The sequence below is a fragment of the Fulmarus glacialis genome, unplaced genomic scaffold, assembly GCF_000690835.1.
Source record: "Fulmarus glacialis isolate BGI_N327 unplaced genomic scaffold, ASM69083v1 scaffold2547, whole genome shotgun sequence".
Classification (NCBI taxonomy): domain Eukaryota; kingdom Metazoa; phylum Chordata; class Aves; order Procellariiformes; family Procellariidae; genus Fulmarus; species Fulmarus glacialis.
In genome coordinates, this window is record NW_009221157.1 from 228,492 (window position 1) to 246,275 (window position 17,784).

General features: G+C 38.6%; 1 protein-coding gene across 1 annotated transcript in view; it reads right to left on the bottom strand.

Annotated features, from left to right (window-relative positions):
* Nucleotides 1-16,670, bottom strand: part of SDK1 (sidekick cell adhesion molecule 1) — a gene marked incomplete at its 5' end in the record, with an annotated part of 152,876 nt that extends 136,206 nt beyond the window's left edge. The window contains 4 exons of the mRNA XM_009580985.1: nucleotides 208-324; nucleotides 1,553-1,747; nucleotides 7,827-7,910; nucleotides 16,480-16,670. Coding sequence (XP_009579280.1) covers nucleotides 208-324; nucleotides 1,553-1,747; nucleotides 7,827-7,910; nucleotides 16,480-16,670 — 587 coding nt within the window. The remainder of the gene's footprint in view (nucleotides 1-207; nucleotides 325-1,552; nucleotides 1,748-7,826; nucleotides 7,911-16,479) is intronic.
* Nucleotides 16,671-17,784: the final 1,114 nt, after the last annotated feature.

The following is a 17,784-nucleotide window of genomic DNA, read 5'->3' on the forward strand; positions in this document are numbered from 1 at the left end:
CGGATTAAGCACTGCAATTCTAGTTCTTCCAAAAGACTCTTACAGCCTATCCAGGCCACTGGCTCACAACAGCCCCACAACAAACTCTCTGCTCGCAGAACCAGAGACATGAAGAAATATGCACTAAATGGATCTACAGAATCTCAATAATAAGAATGGACAAGAAAACATGGATTACAGCTTTTCCACAACTTAATAACTGGCTACCTTTCTTCCATGAGATGGCAGGTTTTGGAGCCCCTGAAACTTCACAGGTTAGCACTGCGGTCATCCCCTCTGTAACAGTGATATCCTCTGGAGGCTGTATAAATGCTGGTTTAATGTCTAGAATCAAAAATTTAAAAAACTCAATGCATCAGCTACCAGAAAGATCCTTTACCTATTATCAGGGACTACTTTACATCCACTTTTATAGAGCTGATCATGGAGAAGGACATGACAATAACACATGAAAACCTTTCAGCAGTGACTGTAACCTTTCATTATTCATCTCCTAGGAATTGTCTAATTCAGTTTATTACCTACATGGAAGATAAAAATCTATCAGTGCTTGTACATATACAAGTAAGATGGCTTACAGATGAAGGAAGATAGAGCTCAAAATGAGTGTTTGGGGGGAAGCTGAGAACTCTAGATAAACAAAACTATTTTCTTTCATCTTCATAACAGAGTTATGCAACTTGAGAAAAGCATTAACTTTGAAACTTAAATGTCAGCCAAAAGAATTTAGAACCTGAGTCTCATCCAAGATGTTTTCCAAGTTTCTTTCTCTCTTCTTTTCCCCTGGTTGCATTTTATCATATTCTTTTCTGCAGTTTCCTAGATATATATTGAATGGGGCTGATGTATTTTCTGAGGCCAGTAGGAATTCTGGTCAGTATGTGTAAACTGCTCCTGGGCTAAAAATCAGCTTCCTGAAGTAGAGTTAAACTATTATGGATACGCCTGTTAATAATCGCTTTTAAAAGAGACTACTAGGATTTGCAATTCTTCCACAGAGAAAAGCATACTTCATTAACAAAACCATTTAATCAGATTTTTTGGCCAAAAGAGAGAAAAAAAAAAAAAAAAAAAAGAAGACATTTAACGTGAACTTTCTTTCTTTTGCCTACTAAATGTAGTTGTAGACAAAAGGCAGATAAAACGATACCATGCTCAATCATGAAGCAGTAGCTTGAATTCAGAACCGAATTACATTAGAGTAGAACTAAATTATTTAAGAGCATAAAGGAAAGATAAAAGTATTACACAATTAACTTTTTTTTTTTTCCCTTCTTCTCACTAAGTTCTCCTTTTGTAGCATGAAATAGGAAAGTTCACCTCAAGCCCCTAATGTCAAGGAAAGTTTTTCTACAGGCTTCAGCAGATTGCGTTCAGGCCACAGAGGGCATTTTGGGGTACCTTACAGCTGGGGCAGTTACACTTGATGAAAATTAAGGTTCTGTGAGTTGAACTAAACAAGCACAGAGCAGTAGAGAAATCTGATGGACGTAGGGTCACCTATAGAAATGACAAGACAACTCATTGATCTCTATCGCAGCTCCTTACTCACTAGTCACATCCAGGTAAGTGTATGTCTGTATCTCCCCGGCTTTATTACTAGCGAAACACTGGAAGATTCCAGCGTCCTGAGGACGCAGCGCGTGGATCCGCAGCCCACCACTCAGCAGTACTTTGTAGCGAGGGTTTTCCAGCTTGCTGAGGGGAACAGAGTCCTTATACCAGGCCAGGGTGGGAATGGGAACACCTGGAGGAAAAAAAAAAAAAAAAAAAAAAAATTTTGCTATTAGTCTTCGCACAACACATTTTAGGTAGTCAAAATACGTGGCACTGTTATGGTCATATCCCTGGTTTCCCATCCTTCCACACCAATTATTTATATTTTAACAAGCTGCTTTTGATAAATGGAGGCTGCATCTTACATTATCAATGGTAACAATACACTGCAGAACAGGTGGGGAATAAAACCAGCAGACAGTGAAAGGGGGAATGTTGAGAAAACGTTCAAATTACTTTCTTCACCCAATCATATTTCATGCTACTACAAAATAAGATTTACAGCAATTTCACATTGAAAGCCAGAATCATGTTACTTATACAGCAGCAGTGTGGCAATGCAGCGAGGCTGTAAGACTGTTCCATCCCAAATAAGAATCCTCTGTGCTACTGTAGCGAAGATGTCAAAATAAAAAGGAAATGGCAAATTACACATAAAAAATGAAATGCTTATATGGCTGTTTTTGAGTCCTAATTTGGCAGCTTAGTTTGAGCTGATGTACAAACAGCATGTTGCCAACAATGGGATAGCTTTAAATTATTATTATTTTTCTTCATTCTCAAGCTTCACCTGTTATTTGAAAAATGCAGACATTAGGAGAATCCTATCCTAGATACAACTTACAGTCCTAGATATCCTAGATATAACTTACAGTCCCATTTACTCCTGTTTTCTTTCATGTGCATGTTCTACAAACCCTGACACAGTTATTTCAGGTATATTTTTGCTGTAGTCATATACCAGTCAGCTGGGATGAAGTGGCTGTAAATTTAGTATATACAAATAGTGTAGGATTCTCTTTTCTTCAAGAGATGTCAGGGGCCTAGAACAGTCATACATAGATGTTCCCGTTCCGCTCCTTACATCAGACAATGTTTTATCTTTATATCCCAGAAATCCCTCACTGATCAAAGACTGAGGGCCCTATGCAGGGATCTGAAGTGAAGCAGATATTTTGTTATGTGATTGGATAATCACAGGATCACAAGGGTATCAAGCTGATTTAAGTTCTCAGCCTCAAATATGGCATTTTCATAATCGGTAGCTATTTTTGAACACATATCACTTAAAACCTCAGAGCTTCACATTCCCTTGTAATAAGGTAAGGAACTGTGGACTTAAATTCATGGGTGAGTGAAATTTGCCCAAACAGAGAAAAGCAGGGTATCACAGAAGCATAAAGGATGGGTTGTCACTGATGAATTGAGCATCTGCAGACAATGAATTTCACTGCAGTGTTGGCAATGACTTAAGGCTCTCAGAGTGAAAGCGCTACAGGAAGTCCCATATTATCATCATTATCATTTTAAAAATCTCAGAGTTAAATACTATTGTATTATACTTCCATTCATATCTTCTCTCAATGTACTTACTCTCTTTATACAGACAAAAGCTATATTAACTCCTGGAAAGAATGTACAAACAATGTATGGAACAATTGAAAAACAACATTCAATTGCTGCTCTTACTTTTATAAACATGTAGCATTTACTACAATCACCTCTGATGCATTTGTTCTGCTGATAAAATAAAATGTACTCATAATCTAGAAGGTAATCATCTCAGGAAGAAATCCACTACATAGACTGCATTGTCTGATAGAGAATAGACATAGTGGGGTAGCTTGCAGTAGGCATAATTTAAATTTCATACAACAGCCCATATACAGAATTAGGGTAAATTTCAATGTTCAGAATTCTCAGTGAGAGTGTTATTCATCTCTTGAAAATCCTCCTGGGCAAATACAAATTATCACTGAGTAATGAAGAAACAGATGATGCAAAATGGCATAGTTCTCCTGATGCTGAGAAGCCTGGAAATGATTTCAAGTTTAAATAATAGCAACTCCATTTTCCCCACACATCAGACTTGATAGGCACCTAGGAAATAATGAAATCCTGCATTCAGTACACTCAAACCTTTAACACTGGTGTCATCCCATAAATCCCATTCTACTAACAGTATTAGCAAACCTTCTAATCCTATAATCACTGTGAGATACACCTTCCTATCACCAACTCAGCTGACAAACTGAATATTACCATCTCTATTTTTCTACATTTCGGTTACAGATATCTTCCTCTACTCAAAGTTATGAGTTTGAATAATAGGATCTTATCTAAGCACTCTGATGCCTGTCAGCAGCATTCATTTGGGCTTTAGTGATCTTCCCGAGAGATTTGTCTTCCAAGTTGTATACATTTTCTTTTATCATTTTGCTACCTCTCTGGCTATAAAAATGGTTAAACCCAGCTTCCTTTCTTCTCCCCCTCTCCTACCCCACAGCTTTCCTCTCCCCACACCCCCAATGGAATTTTGCTCCTTTTCCTCTCTAAACACTTCTGGTGAAAAAATTATGAACAGAAGAAAACACTTTAAAGACCTTTTGGACCATTCCTTTCCAAGCAGGGTCAGTCCTACCTTACTGTTTGAGAGATTACAGAATGGCCTAAAAGACTAGTAATAATAAATAAAATAAGCTTATTTCTCAGCATGTATTCATTTTTCACAGACAAATTAATCTACGGAGGAAGCTATGGAGGAGACTATGGAGGAGAAGGGAAGGCAGGAAACTGAGACTCTGGTCCTGGCTTTGCCACTTTCTCTGTAACCTTGGGCAAATAATTTATGCAATCTGAGGCTCAGTTTCCCTATCTGTGAAACAGATGCTTGACTCTTTGCCAAATGTAACTTACTTAAGAACCTGGATAAAAGACTCAAAATATTCACTGTGTCATTTTTGGGTTTTGTTGTTGTTGGTTTTTTTTAATAGCCTTCTCTAGATCCCAGTGGGCTACTGGGGAATCCCAAGAGCATCTTTCAATCTACTTGTCTGAACAACACTAAAGTCCAATTAACGGCACTCTCCAGACACCGCCACCGCTGCCTGCAGCTCTAAACTTTCTATAAGCAAATAAGAAAAAGCATTTAAAGGAAACCCATTGAAAATGCAGGCAGCATCAGCGACTGCTGAAAGATATACAGCAGAGCATGGTTACTGCGCAGGCTGATACACTGAAACTCCATTACAGGGAAGTATAAAGCTAGTCTGTGCAAGTTGCAATTTTATTTACAGTTAATCTCTGCTTATACTGTGAAATTAATCTGTCTCTCACACGTTAGAAGTGCACCAAGACTTGGCAAATGGGCTTTGTGCACAGCGCTTGATGGGGCTGGGGGAAATACAATCTGTCTTCCTATTTGCAGCAAAGGTACAGGGCAGCTTTGCAGTTCCCCTAGTGCTTTATTCTAGCTCCCAGCTTGGAGCAGGGAGACAGCAACCTTCAATTACCCTCTTTTTAAATGCTGACAATTGCTAGATTTGTGTAATAATGGATCAAAACTCTTCTATGTTTAATACTAGCACCTGCCCCATACAAGTCTGTGTTACAGACACTCAGCAAAATAATCCACGTGAAGACAGGTTTCCATGCTCCTGCACCACATTCATCAGCAAATCAGATGTGCACTAGAAGAATTCAGCAGAAATAATTTTTTTTCTCTGGTACGGCTTCCCATACCTCCAATAAGACCTCATGTACTGAGAATGGTTATGAGTGCCCTATTAATCCCCTTGGGAACTAAACTGCTCAAAGGAAGAGTTAGGATAGAAGGATGAGTTAGAAGTCAACTTCTTCTCTCCCCGATTCCTTCAGGTTTTGGGTTGGTTTTTTTTTTTTTGTAGTACACGAAAAACATTTGAGACAGCAGATAGGTTTTTTCAGTGACAGTGAGATAGTCCAGAGATTTGTCAAACAGTTGTGTAGGATCGAAAAATTCTTCAAAAAAATCTCAGAATGTTTTTTTAACTCAACTTCTCTAATGATACAACACTTAGTTTTAATTCTGCTACTTGAAAAATCTTCTCCAATAAAAAAATGTCAGTAAGTTTGTAATACCACACGCTTAAACATAAAGTTGGTGGCACATGGCCAGAACAAATGTCTATCTAGTCACTTTTCCTTCCTTTGAAACTGTCTTGTCTTGGATGCTCAGGGACAAAATGCAAGAACAGTCCAAGGGCGAAATGCTATTTCCACCTTCTCAGCTCCAGTAATCTGTGCTTCAGCTATTTCCTGAGCCAGAGGCTGCATACACACAGCTGTGTTTAATAGTTCTTACTGGATTTTTCTTCCATAAATTTTGTTTGTTTTTCTACATAATTTTTATTTCTGATCTTAACTACTGCCTGGACCAATGACCTCCACAGTTTATGTTTTCTAAAAAAGTACTATCTTTTCTTTATCGTACATCTCCCACCTGAAAATTTAGCTGGCTGCCTCCTCTACTTCTTGCACTAAGCAATGCGGAATCATCTTCTCCTACTCACCTTCCCATATGGCACCCGCCCTTCAGTCATCTCTTTCAGAAAGTGTTCCAGTCAATTTAATTTTTCATTATCCAAAAACCACGGTAGACCTCCAACTATACCATTCCTACTTTTTTGTATCTTTTCTGGTTTTTCCACACCCCTCTCTCCAGTAGAATGATTAGAATTGTGTGAAGTATTTGAGACGGGGGTGCTGCCCCATGGATTCATACAGTGGCATTCTCTTATTTTTTCTCTATTCCTTTCTTCCCAGTACCTAACATTTTGAACTACGGCTTGGCACTGAACTGATGTTTTCAGAAGACATACCTTTTCTGCATAGTAATAGGTAATTTCATCTCTGTCAATAATTTCATCTGCCAGTTTATTGTCCAGTCAGTTCAAATCATCAGAATCTTCTGCGACTCTTTTACGGTCAGTTTTAATGTTGACTTTCTTGAATAATTTTATATAATCAGCAAATATTATTATCTTATTATTCACCCTCTTTTCCAGGGCATTTATGAGTATGTTGAACAGCACAGGTTCCAGCATAGTTTCCCAGGGAACTCCACTGACAGGAGGTCCTGCTGTGTTTTGTTCAAAAAGCTATTAATTAACAACAAGCCCTTGTCTCTTATAACCTGATAGCTTCATTTCTATAACAGCCTTTTGGCAAGAGACCTCATCAAGGGCTTCTGAAATTCTAAATCAACCAGAGCACCCTTACACACAGGCTTGTTTATCACACTAACATATTTGCAAAGCTTCCCTGTAGAAAAGCAGTGTTGACTCTTTCCTACATAGAGCATAAAAAAATGCTTAAATCATAGTGGAAATAATACAATCATGCAATAAAGAATATTTTTATTGACTCTGATCTGGAGAAAGAACCCATTCAAACAAGCTGTTAATTAGGTTGGGTGTTTTTTTTAAATCAAGGTTGTGTACTTTTTACCTAAGGATCTCATGGCATTTTTACATGTATTGTTTGTTAAACTCAGCATCAGGGAAAGTGAGACAACAAAAAGTTCCGTCGCTTGCCAAAGTCATGTAGCAATTCGTTGACATAGACAAACCTGCTCTAATCACAAAATTACGATGCCTCCTATCTTTCTAGAGTGCTAAAACAGGTGGTGCTTCTATTTCTCTGGAACTAAATCTTGAAAACCATTTTGGTTTAGGTGAAATTCTAAACATTTGAAGTCTTTTATGTTATTAATACACCTGCCAATTAAAACCTGCCTGCAATGGTCCCCCTGCAGAATTCTTAACTACACTTAAATGTCAGACTTACTGACATTTCTATTCAGTATAAAAGTTCCATAATTTTTAGAAAAAAGGACATTTGAATTGTTGAAAATATTGACTGTTTGCATTGCAAACGATGGATTCCATAACCATACTTTCACCTCAGCTGATTTTGTGGCTCAGGACACTAACGTCTGTTATATAGCAACAACTATGAAGCAAAGGCAGGCTACCAGAGGGAAAGGAGCAGGAGTTGCCCTGCCCAACAGACAAACACGAACGTGCCAGCTTTGCTCACGTCTAAACTAAACTACAAGGACTGCCCAATTTTCCCAGGGCAAAGGCCATCCCTCTCCCTTGTACCTGGGATCTGTGATAATTAGCAATAATGCAGAGGCCTCAAAACATTAAAAGTTTATATAAGACGCTTTCTTCAGTACTGGAGATACATATGTATTCATCCAAGTTTGAACACTTCTGCACACTCACCCATCGCCTGGCACAGGATGTCCACGTCTTTCTCCACTTCAGCCAAAATCACGCTCTGGGGCTCAGCCATAAAATATGGTGGTTCTTTAGAATGCGGAAAGCAAACAAAAGTAAACAAACAAAGCCCCAGCAAAATGAAAAATAGGTGTTAATTTAAAGATATTCATCATATAATCTCTCCACACGTGTTGTATTTAATACAGTGCGTTACAAACAGACTAGCTTGTCTAAGTTTGTCCCTATTTGGAGGCACTTTTTTTGGTAGTAAAAGCATCCTAAAAAAGGCAACGATTTTTGCTACGCTGAGTATGGATTCCAAAGAGTCAAGTCAATGTAAGGTAAGATTTAGGGGTTTGTGCCGCAAATTAATACTCAGAGCAGGGGCTACTTTTCATTTTATAGGTCTGAATCATGGAACATTCTAATTCTTCGTTCAGAAGGGCCCTCCCGAGAGGTTTATAAAGGTTTATATTTACAACATAGCGTTTTATAGGATAGTTTGCTTCAGTATCTAAACTAAATTCCACCTCGTGAAGGCACGAAGCATGTCAAATAAAGTGCCATAGCATATCAGAGAGCTGACATCAGAGGACAAGTGCAGCATAATTAAAAAAATTCTTCTCAACTGTTTTATTTCTTGAAAGCAAACAGATTTAATACTTTAATTGAAGTTATAGTAATAATCATAAAAATCCACACTTTATCATTAGGACTAAAGAAAAGATATTAGACGTTTAATTAAACAAAGACAAGATTCCAGAAATTGTAGAGTATGCTGTCATGTAACTCTTTCTTCTATGCAGCATAAAATTGAAGAGCATCATGTCAAAGTCCCACAGGCATTAAGGTTGCAGTAATTATCATGGTAACTAAAAACTGTCATAGTCTGTTCAATGCAATTATCATCTGAGTACTGTTTTTAGAAGCATTTTATTTGATTATAACTAGATTGCTATTATACCATAGACAAACTCACTGGTAAGTTTTAGAAAATACAGAAAAGACAATGTAAGTAGCTTGTGAGAACAAGTTACTTGTATTTTCATTTTAAGGAAATCAAGTATGTTTCAAAAAATGTAGTAAGCTACAACAAGATCCAAGGTCATCTGAGCTAACCTTCTCTCAAATCTCTTCACCAACCATGTCTGAAAACCAGACGTGCAGTTTGTATTATTGATAGGACGTTAGTATTTTCATAAATAAAACCAAAATCACATAATTTTATCCTGCAAAATCTTATTTCTCCTGCTACCACCTGTAACATAGCAAACGTTGCTATCATTTCACAGTGATGACATGACACGCCAGCAGGTACACATCAGTAAGCACAAGATTAGAACACAAAACCCCCTTTCCCAGCACTCCTTCCCACTAACTACAATAAACCACTTGCTTGAGTGTACAGAACTAAGGTCTCATTTGAGCACCAATGGATATTACGATTCTGTATTCATTCCAAATAAAGTCAATCAATATTAGTCCTCAAAATCCTGTGCAGAGGAGGTGAGGTTGCAAAATAGCCTGGAATACTCATTTACCCAGCAAAACCAATAAAACAAGCTACCTGATTTATTACATTCTAATAATATACATGTGTTAACATTATTGATCCCCACTGCCTAAATATAAAGCTATTAATAAACATGCATAATAAGGTGTGATTTATTGCATATGATCTCATGCGTTAATCTAAACAACAAATTGAAAAGCTGAACATTTAATTGAAATTCACTGATGGCACACTGTGTTTGACATGTTTGATCAACTAAGTTGCTGAGTCCTCCACAATTTATCTAAGTCCATATTTAATTCTGAGTACACTCTTGTTTCTCATGCCATCCTCCAAGCCTTGTCTGATGTTTTCCTTGTGTTCCGCTTTCCAGAATTTTATCCTTTTAATTTCCAAACTTTTAGCCTAGTAACCTTCTCACTTATGTATCTGTCTGTGGACGCACAAGTAAGCGTCCATCTGTCCATCTCTCAAATTAAAATTTGAATCTTTCATTCTATGGCAACTTAATTTGATCATGAGGGGAGACAAAGGGGAAAGGTGGCCAAAGCAGCACAGGAGCAAGACAGCATCCAGACACGTACCCCCGCATCCAGCCATTCACTTCTAACTTCGGGCTGCTTCTATGGATGTCTCTTCAGTCAGTGAGGTTCAAGTGTATCCTCCTCCTTTTAGGGAGTTCCTGACTGCACATCTTCCACTCTCCCCTTTGTAAGGCACTCTGACCTTAACAGGCCAATTTCTAAACTTGGCAACCTTCAGCTACCAGCTTTTAAACTTCCTCCTAGATCAGCAACATATTCACACACCAGTGATAAATTTGCAGATTTATCTTCAACATGGGCCTGCAGTCCAGCTGCAAAGCACTTAACGTGACCTCAAAGATGCTAGTGGTTCCATGACCACTGCTTACGTGCTGCTGTTGCACACAATTTCTGCAGTTATACTTGGCATATTTACACAGTCTGCTTTCCCAGTGCCTCTCCCAAAATCCTATCCTACAATCTGTGCTCCTTCCTTTAAATCCCATACAGGCTGTTATGCCACTCTCGAAGAAACTTTTTACATTAAGAGATGCTTAGGTGAGCAGACATCAAGCAATGAATTATCTGACAAGGAACTTGAAGTCAGTGACAACCGTCACCTAGCAAACGGGATGTGATGTTATAAAGGGAAGATTCACATCAGCTTTTTTTGAAAGAAGCAGGGAGAAACGGAATCAGACAAGACAGAAAAAGAGCAGGAGCTGAAGAAAGAGGCAATCTAAAGGCCACAGACAACTCCCAGAGGACTTTCAGGGTGTACGTGTGCCAACACATATGATTTCCAGTCTTTACCAAGCCCAGACCCACCTTTTCCCTTACACTAAAGCCTGCTGAAAAAGCAGCTGCAAGCCCTGCCAAACGCTACGATTGACATAGAGGGGTCGAGAGGCTGAGGCAACAACTGTCCATAGAGGAGTCAGATCTTATTCTTGTGTGATAAGCACAGATATAGAAAACCTTCCAGAAGCAACTCTACAATTTACTGATTGTTAACTACCTGCTTCTGCTGCCTGGAGACAGAGACAAGCCTAGTTGGGAAGACAAGGCTAATTCCTGAGGGAATTCTGGAAGATCTAGAATACCACGTGAACAACAGTGCTGTGGCATCCTAAGTCTAATATACATGGAAAATTAGTCTTGGTGATTTAAGGTATGAGAGAATCACAGCAGTATTGGTGTAGGTATACTCTTTGGGCTTTGAGGGAAATGAAACAGTGACTTCCACGCAAGCTGTGCTGCTTTTCCACATGCATGTGTCTTATGCTAGCAACATGGATGCTCAAAAGGTGCTTTGCAGAGAGGGTCTACGGCTTCAACAGAACTCAGGCTGTGGAAGAAATAGCTCTAGTTACAGGTGCTAGACAACAGAAATCTAGGCTCCTCACTTTTCAGGTGAGTCAGATATATCATCTGCACATCAGGTGTGTGCCTGAGGGCCTGCAGACCCAGCATAAATTGCAAGTAAAAAATTCAGGGTGTCTCAATTTAGGTGCTATACTCCACCTCAGAAAGAGGCCATAAAAATGCAGTAATATTTATAGGGTCAGATAGCATTCTGAAGGGGCATTCTGGCTGCCTGTATATATGACTCTACTGCATATTTATAAGGCTTGGTTTGATTCACACAGTATGAATTTGAACATTTATTGTTGTAGGCAATAATCACGTGTTGAAATTTAGTATGTGTGGTGAAATTACAGCGTCTTCCACGCTATATAACATGCCAGACACAAGCCCCCAGACACAGCGATGTCTAGGAATGACAGTAGTCTGTTGGTATCAGGTCAAACATTTAAATTTTTCTGGAATTATAGAATCACAATAGTTAGAATAGGAAAGCACCCATGACACCAAGTTCACCCTGCTGGCAGTGCAGCGCGCTACGCAATGAGAGGGGTCACATCTCATATTACACTGAAAGAAACAGATACTGTATTGTTCAGATACTGTATTGGTGTTTGACCGATCTTAACTAAAAGGTCAAGAAGAAGCAAAGGGGAAAAAGAATATTTGAATATCAATGCATGCTTTTAATAGTTGTTGAGGGTTTCAGGGGGTTTTTGCACTACAGACATCATTGAAAAGATAGCCTCTCTGCAAAGCCCTTGGGAGCCTGCAAAATTTGATACTGTTCTAACTTCCCACACACAGAGTTACATGGTCACTGATTTTAACATTCAAAAGATAGCAGTCAGCATACATTACATACCCTTCAAGCTGCATTGAGATGTGTGACCTAATCCTAGATACATACATGAAAGTCAGAAAGAACAGAGAAAGCCCCAGGGGCTCCTCCAAAGCTGAAATTCCTGAATCACTCAGAAATTCAGGCCTGTATATTTAAGAAGAAAACTGAGCCTTAAACATGGGAGCCTTTCTCTAGCATTACTATAAACTAATTTATTTGGTGAATATCCTGTAAAGAAAGGGGAACTGGAAACTTGAGAGCCCCTTGTAGGTACAAAGTCCGTAGCTCCAGACAGTAGATCAGACTCTCCATGCCGAGAGAAGCCTCAGTGTATATGCAGGTAAAACAGGTTCCTTGAAGCAGGACTTTTCTTTGCATGAATATCAGGTTAAAACAGAAAGAGATGAAAAGGTACTCTCCATTTCTTGCTACTACCCCTTCTGCAAGCAGCAGTCTGCATGTTCTAAAACCTTATAGCAGCAGAGGGAACACATCTCCTGTTTGCAGAACTGAAAGAAGGTGGACCTTCTCCTGAATGTCAGAGACACAACTAGACTCCCCAAAAGTCCCGTTACTTCACTGTGGTACAGGTCCTGTGTGCATTTGGGGCCAAGGCGGCATGTCTGTGTCCATCTCAGGAACCTCTGAGGCTCACCAAATCAAAAATTATCAACATTTCTCTGCTTTGAGCCCACGCCAAAGTTCAGGCAAGTCCAAAGACATTTTATATTATAGTTTTCCTGAAAACTCTTATTCTTTTCTTATGCACAGTACACGAACACAGTCATCACGGAAAAATTCTTTCCTCTGCTTTCAAGACATCATTTGTATTGTTTCATAGTGTCTAAGCTAGAGCCATGAAAGCTATTGTTTCCAGAGATCTGAGCACAAGGTACCGAGGCGGCTAGCTGCAGAGGAAAATAACTTCTGTTGTGGCAGTTATATATACATTCAACGCAAATTCATGAACAATGGCAACGCAAAAAGACAGCCCTTCTGCATCTCTACACTTGCTCCTGGAGAAGTACAGTGAAGGAGGAATAGCCCCATAGTTCATCTGAGAGCATAGCCAGGTGCGCCCTCCATATTAATGTTAGAATTTTTCTGATATGTTCCTGAATCCCATGAAGCTGTATCCATACCTGATGAGAACCAGGGTAGCCTTCAAGAGAGAGACAGACCTCCCCTGTCATCCTATTTTCAGAAAGGAATCTATCCAGCTAGGATGTAAAAATACTCACTAGGAGACACCAAGATGAGAATAATATGTCTATGAATGTAGTTGTTCTGGGCACAAAACTGCTCAAAAGAAGGGAAGACCTCTACTGTGATTCTGCTTTATTCCATCCTATTCCTTTGGCCAGGCCAACAGGGCTTCAACACCTCATCATACCAGGCCATTCTTTCTAATTGTTTTTCTCCTCAGTTTGTTCAGATTTTATTTTCTGACTGCATCTGATTTAAAGAGCAGTATGGATTTTGCATACTGGAAGGATTTCATCCCTCATTTTCTTAAGCTCCTAAAATTCATAATTTCCCACAGAACAATCACTTAAAAAACTACTATTGCAATTTGTTGCTAACAGAACCTGCAGAACTAGAGCAAAAGGATTTAAGATTAGCTCAGTTTTCAAATTGGTTTGCTCATGAGAAGACTCCTTAAATTACTTAATCTTCAAACTGTTAGTGATAAAACAAATGTGCTCTTATCTAATCTGCAACAAATCTTTCCCAAACTGTTACTCTGCCAACTGAGGAACATGCTACCCTTTAAAAATTTATAACAACTGCAGCTAATAAAACCAGGGTTTGGAACCGCCTCAGTTTATCTTTGCTGGAACAATATGAAGATGTCAGAAAGCTCTTTGCTACATTCAGAAGAAAATTGCAGTGCAGCACAAGACTAGAGGATTTTCTTCTTGCTTATGCAGTACTACTTTATTACATTAGAGATTCAGATTTCTCAAATATTATTGTGATTTTAATTTACAAACTGAGAAACTCAGAAATATTCAGAAAAAAAATTCAGAGATAATACTGTAGGTCACAAATAATAATTTGAACTGAGTACATGCCTTTGTACTAAGTTCCACTGCCTTCTAATAAAGCTCTTGTCACCATCTGAGCCCACACTCAAGTTACGAGACTTCCTGTAACTAGGAAAGGCAAGGACTGACATATTTGTAAAAAAGCTTTGATTAACTCAGTGTTTGTGATACCTTTGATGCATCTTTTTATTGCTACCCCTATTCTACCTGTTAATAGCAAAATATTTTTTTCTATTAATCCACAAAAGCTCTCATTACCATACTATTGAGGGTCTGTATTTGATTTATCCCAGTCATTTTGAAAGCAAACCTCTTCTATTAACACAGTTTCCTTTTTCTGTTAGTCAAGGCCCCTTACTAAGTCCACGCGGTGTTATTGTCCCAAGAAGTACAGCTCTTTATCAGATCACTATCAACATGTACACACTATAAATATTTTATACACGCAAATGGACAAGCCTTCTTGATTCTCTCTAAGTACTACTCCAATAGATGATAAGGAATACACCGCAAAAATCCTTAGGTTTCAATCTTGTCTGCACTTTCCTCTAGGACCTGTCCCTTGACTAATTAAACGATGGCCAGATCCATCCAGAACTGTAAGGCTGAATATAAGTTATGCATTAACTACTAATCCTTTGATTTGGCTTCCTGTTTAGAATTAGAGATCCATCCTGCAGCTCAAGAAACTCATAAATAAAGAAATCTATCAGGCTTTGCTGACACATTGAGTAAACACCTGCAACTGAAGTGTCTTGTTCCATCAGAAGGAAATAAAAGTAATTGGTAACCAATTTGTTTCTGCTTTCTTTCATCTGCTTGTTCTTATCTGCAGGCCTTTTCATAACTTCATTCTCTGACAGCCCCCTAAAACTGGATAAGAAATAAATAAAACATTTAAAAATAAGAGAGCAGATCAGCTACTAAAGAAAGGCAGCACTGCTAGTTTAATATGATTCCCCAATGATTGTTTCTCAGTTTTATTGTAACTGTATTTAAGAATCTTTTACATTAACTGAGAGGCTGCTTTAAGTATTGCATTAGGCTGGATCTGACAGCATAGCAGCAAAGTTAAACTAGTTACAATAAAATCTTATGAATAAGGAAGAGTTTAAACCAAACCCATAAATAAGTTGAAATCCGTCTCTGCTCCTTAAAGGGAAGGGAAGCTGCGAGGTAATAATTCTAAGAAACAGAGTACAAAGAAAAAGACCGGAACCAAACTTCATCCAGTAGGTAATAAATGTAATAGAGACACAGTACTACAAATAAACCTGGAACAGAGCTTTGTAGAGAGAAAAGCTGCTTTCTCATTTAGCATGAACTACTATAAATTGCTTCAGTAGAATACAGACCATACAGCAAAGTCTTTAAAATTGTATTTTCAGAAGGCTAAAAGAGTGTAGAGAATTGTGTGCTGAATTCCCTCTGCAATGCACTACAGAAATGCATGTGCATGAATTCTGATCAACGCTGAGACTTATATAATTGCCAGAGCAATAACCTCTGCAGGACACTTGCACAGTTATTACTGGGACTATTACATAAAAGCTAGACTTTACACAATCAGCTGTGGCTTAGAACACCTAAACGTCTCTGTTCTAAAACGTCTCTTTTATTCTAAAAGTCCTAAAAAACTCTGCGCTGTGTGCAGTGTGCTAATTTGTGTTACTATATCAGGATATGGCATGCACAGTAACGACCATTTCCAAATGACAACCTCCTTGCTACAGCAAAAGTCCAACACAGAGGTGATGGTGGAAACAGGCCAGTGAAAGGGCACCAACGTCCCTTTAAAAATATTAAGTCCAAAGTTTCCCTTGGAGTTGAAGGTCTAGTACGTAGCACCGATTTTAATGGCGTTTCCTTCTTCCTTTTGTTACCTCAGTAATGATATCTGCCTGCCTGTGTGCTTGGCCCCCTGACTGGCACTTGCAACAGACAACGCTCAGAAGTGCTCCTAAAAGGCTTCTTTCGGAAATACAGGCACTTGACATATTAAAACTAGATGTAAGCAAGCTGGGAGTTAATCAGGATTTAATGCCTCTAAAAGCCAAGATGTGGAAGCTGCCCAGTAAGGATTTTACTACTGTATTTCCCCAACTTCTGATTAAATGCATAGTTTCACAGGGGATTCAGAATCACATCAGTGTTTAAAAAAAATCTATTTGGTGAATTTATATTCATAGGGAAGAACAGCTGAATTAATTTGGAAGATAACCCTCTTTTACCTCCTTTGTTCTGTTCTCAGAAGAAAGGTTCAAATGTAAGGTCAATGAAATATTAAAATATCAATTTTATTTCCTATTATGCCTCAGTCCAGAGCCCGTTTTACTAAAAAACACATTGCCGTGAGAATTACCCATTATAGAAAGGAAGGCTTTCGCTCTTGCTGGTTCCTCTGTGCTGTCTCTCAATTTTGCTTCACAGAAGTACATCCCCACATCAGCAGAGGTTGGGTTGGTGATAGTGAGTCGTCTCCCAAAACTGCTAATGCCACGGGTTATTTTTACTCCATTTCTCTTCCAGGTCATGCTTAGTCTCTCAAGAGGTCTGCCAAGGTTTAAAAAAAAAAAACCCACAAGAAAACAACAATAAAACACATATATTACAGAATAGTCTTGTCTGCAGTTATATACAGATTATAAAACTTCCATATATTTTCCTCTATTCCTGACATTCGCTATTAAGAAGTAAATGCATATATAACTTCTACTCATCAAGACTACAGACTACTCAAGTGGCGTTACGCAAGTACAGCTAATTGATACAGCAATAGAATTTAAGTGCTAATAATTTGATTTCTCTAAGCAAAACGAGTAAATACTGATATGGGAATCAGCTGCATGGGAAGTGCTTTCATTATAACTCAATTACCAAAACAATATTAACCATATCAAGAACATCTCTGCCCTCAGAGGGGGAAAGTGAATCAGTTGGTCGTCTTATTATCCAAGGACCTCAACTGTTCACTTCCACTGGAATTCAACGCTATTCAAGGCCAACTGGATGGAAACATAGGAGGAATGCTGTGAACTCTATATTGTGGTGCATTATGAAAAGTTGAGCAATAACCACTGTAAAATGAAAGCATCTGTAATAAATTACTTCATAGGCGATTTATTTACTAGGAAGCACAGACTGTTCAACAATATCACCTTTCACACCAATAGGCAATACAGATGAAATGTTATTAACCCTTAACATAACTTTTTCCTTAAGACAATGTCTGCTGATTGAACACCATGCTGCTTTTCCTTACCATGTGAGTAACAGGTGGGAAAGTAACTCTGTCTATATCCTTATTTGGCCAGAAAAATCAATATGTTTAATTCAGTAATGCTGGACAAACAAGATTATTCATAAGGTTACTTTAAAGAGCAAGCTACATGCTGCATTCTGCTTCAATCATTAAAATAATAAAAAAAATGAAAATCACAGAATTATAGAATAGTTTAGGTTGGAAGGGACCTTTAAAGGTCATCTAATCCAACCCCCCTGCAATGAGCAGGGACATCTTCAACTAGACCAGGTTGCTCAGAGCCCCGTCCAACCTGACCTTGAATGTTTCCAGGGATGGGGCATCTACCACCTCTCCAGGCAACCTGTGCCAGTGTTTCACCACCCGCATTGTAAAAAGTTTCTTCCTTATATCTAGTCTAAATCT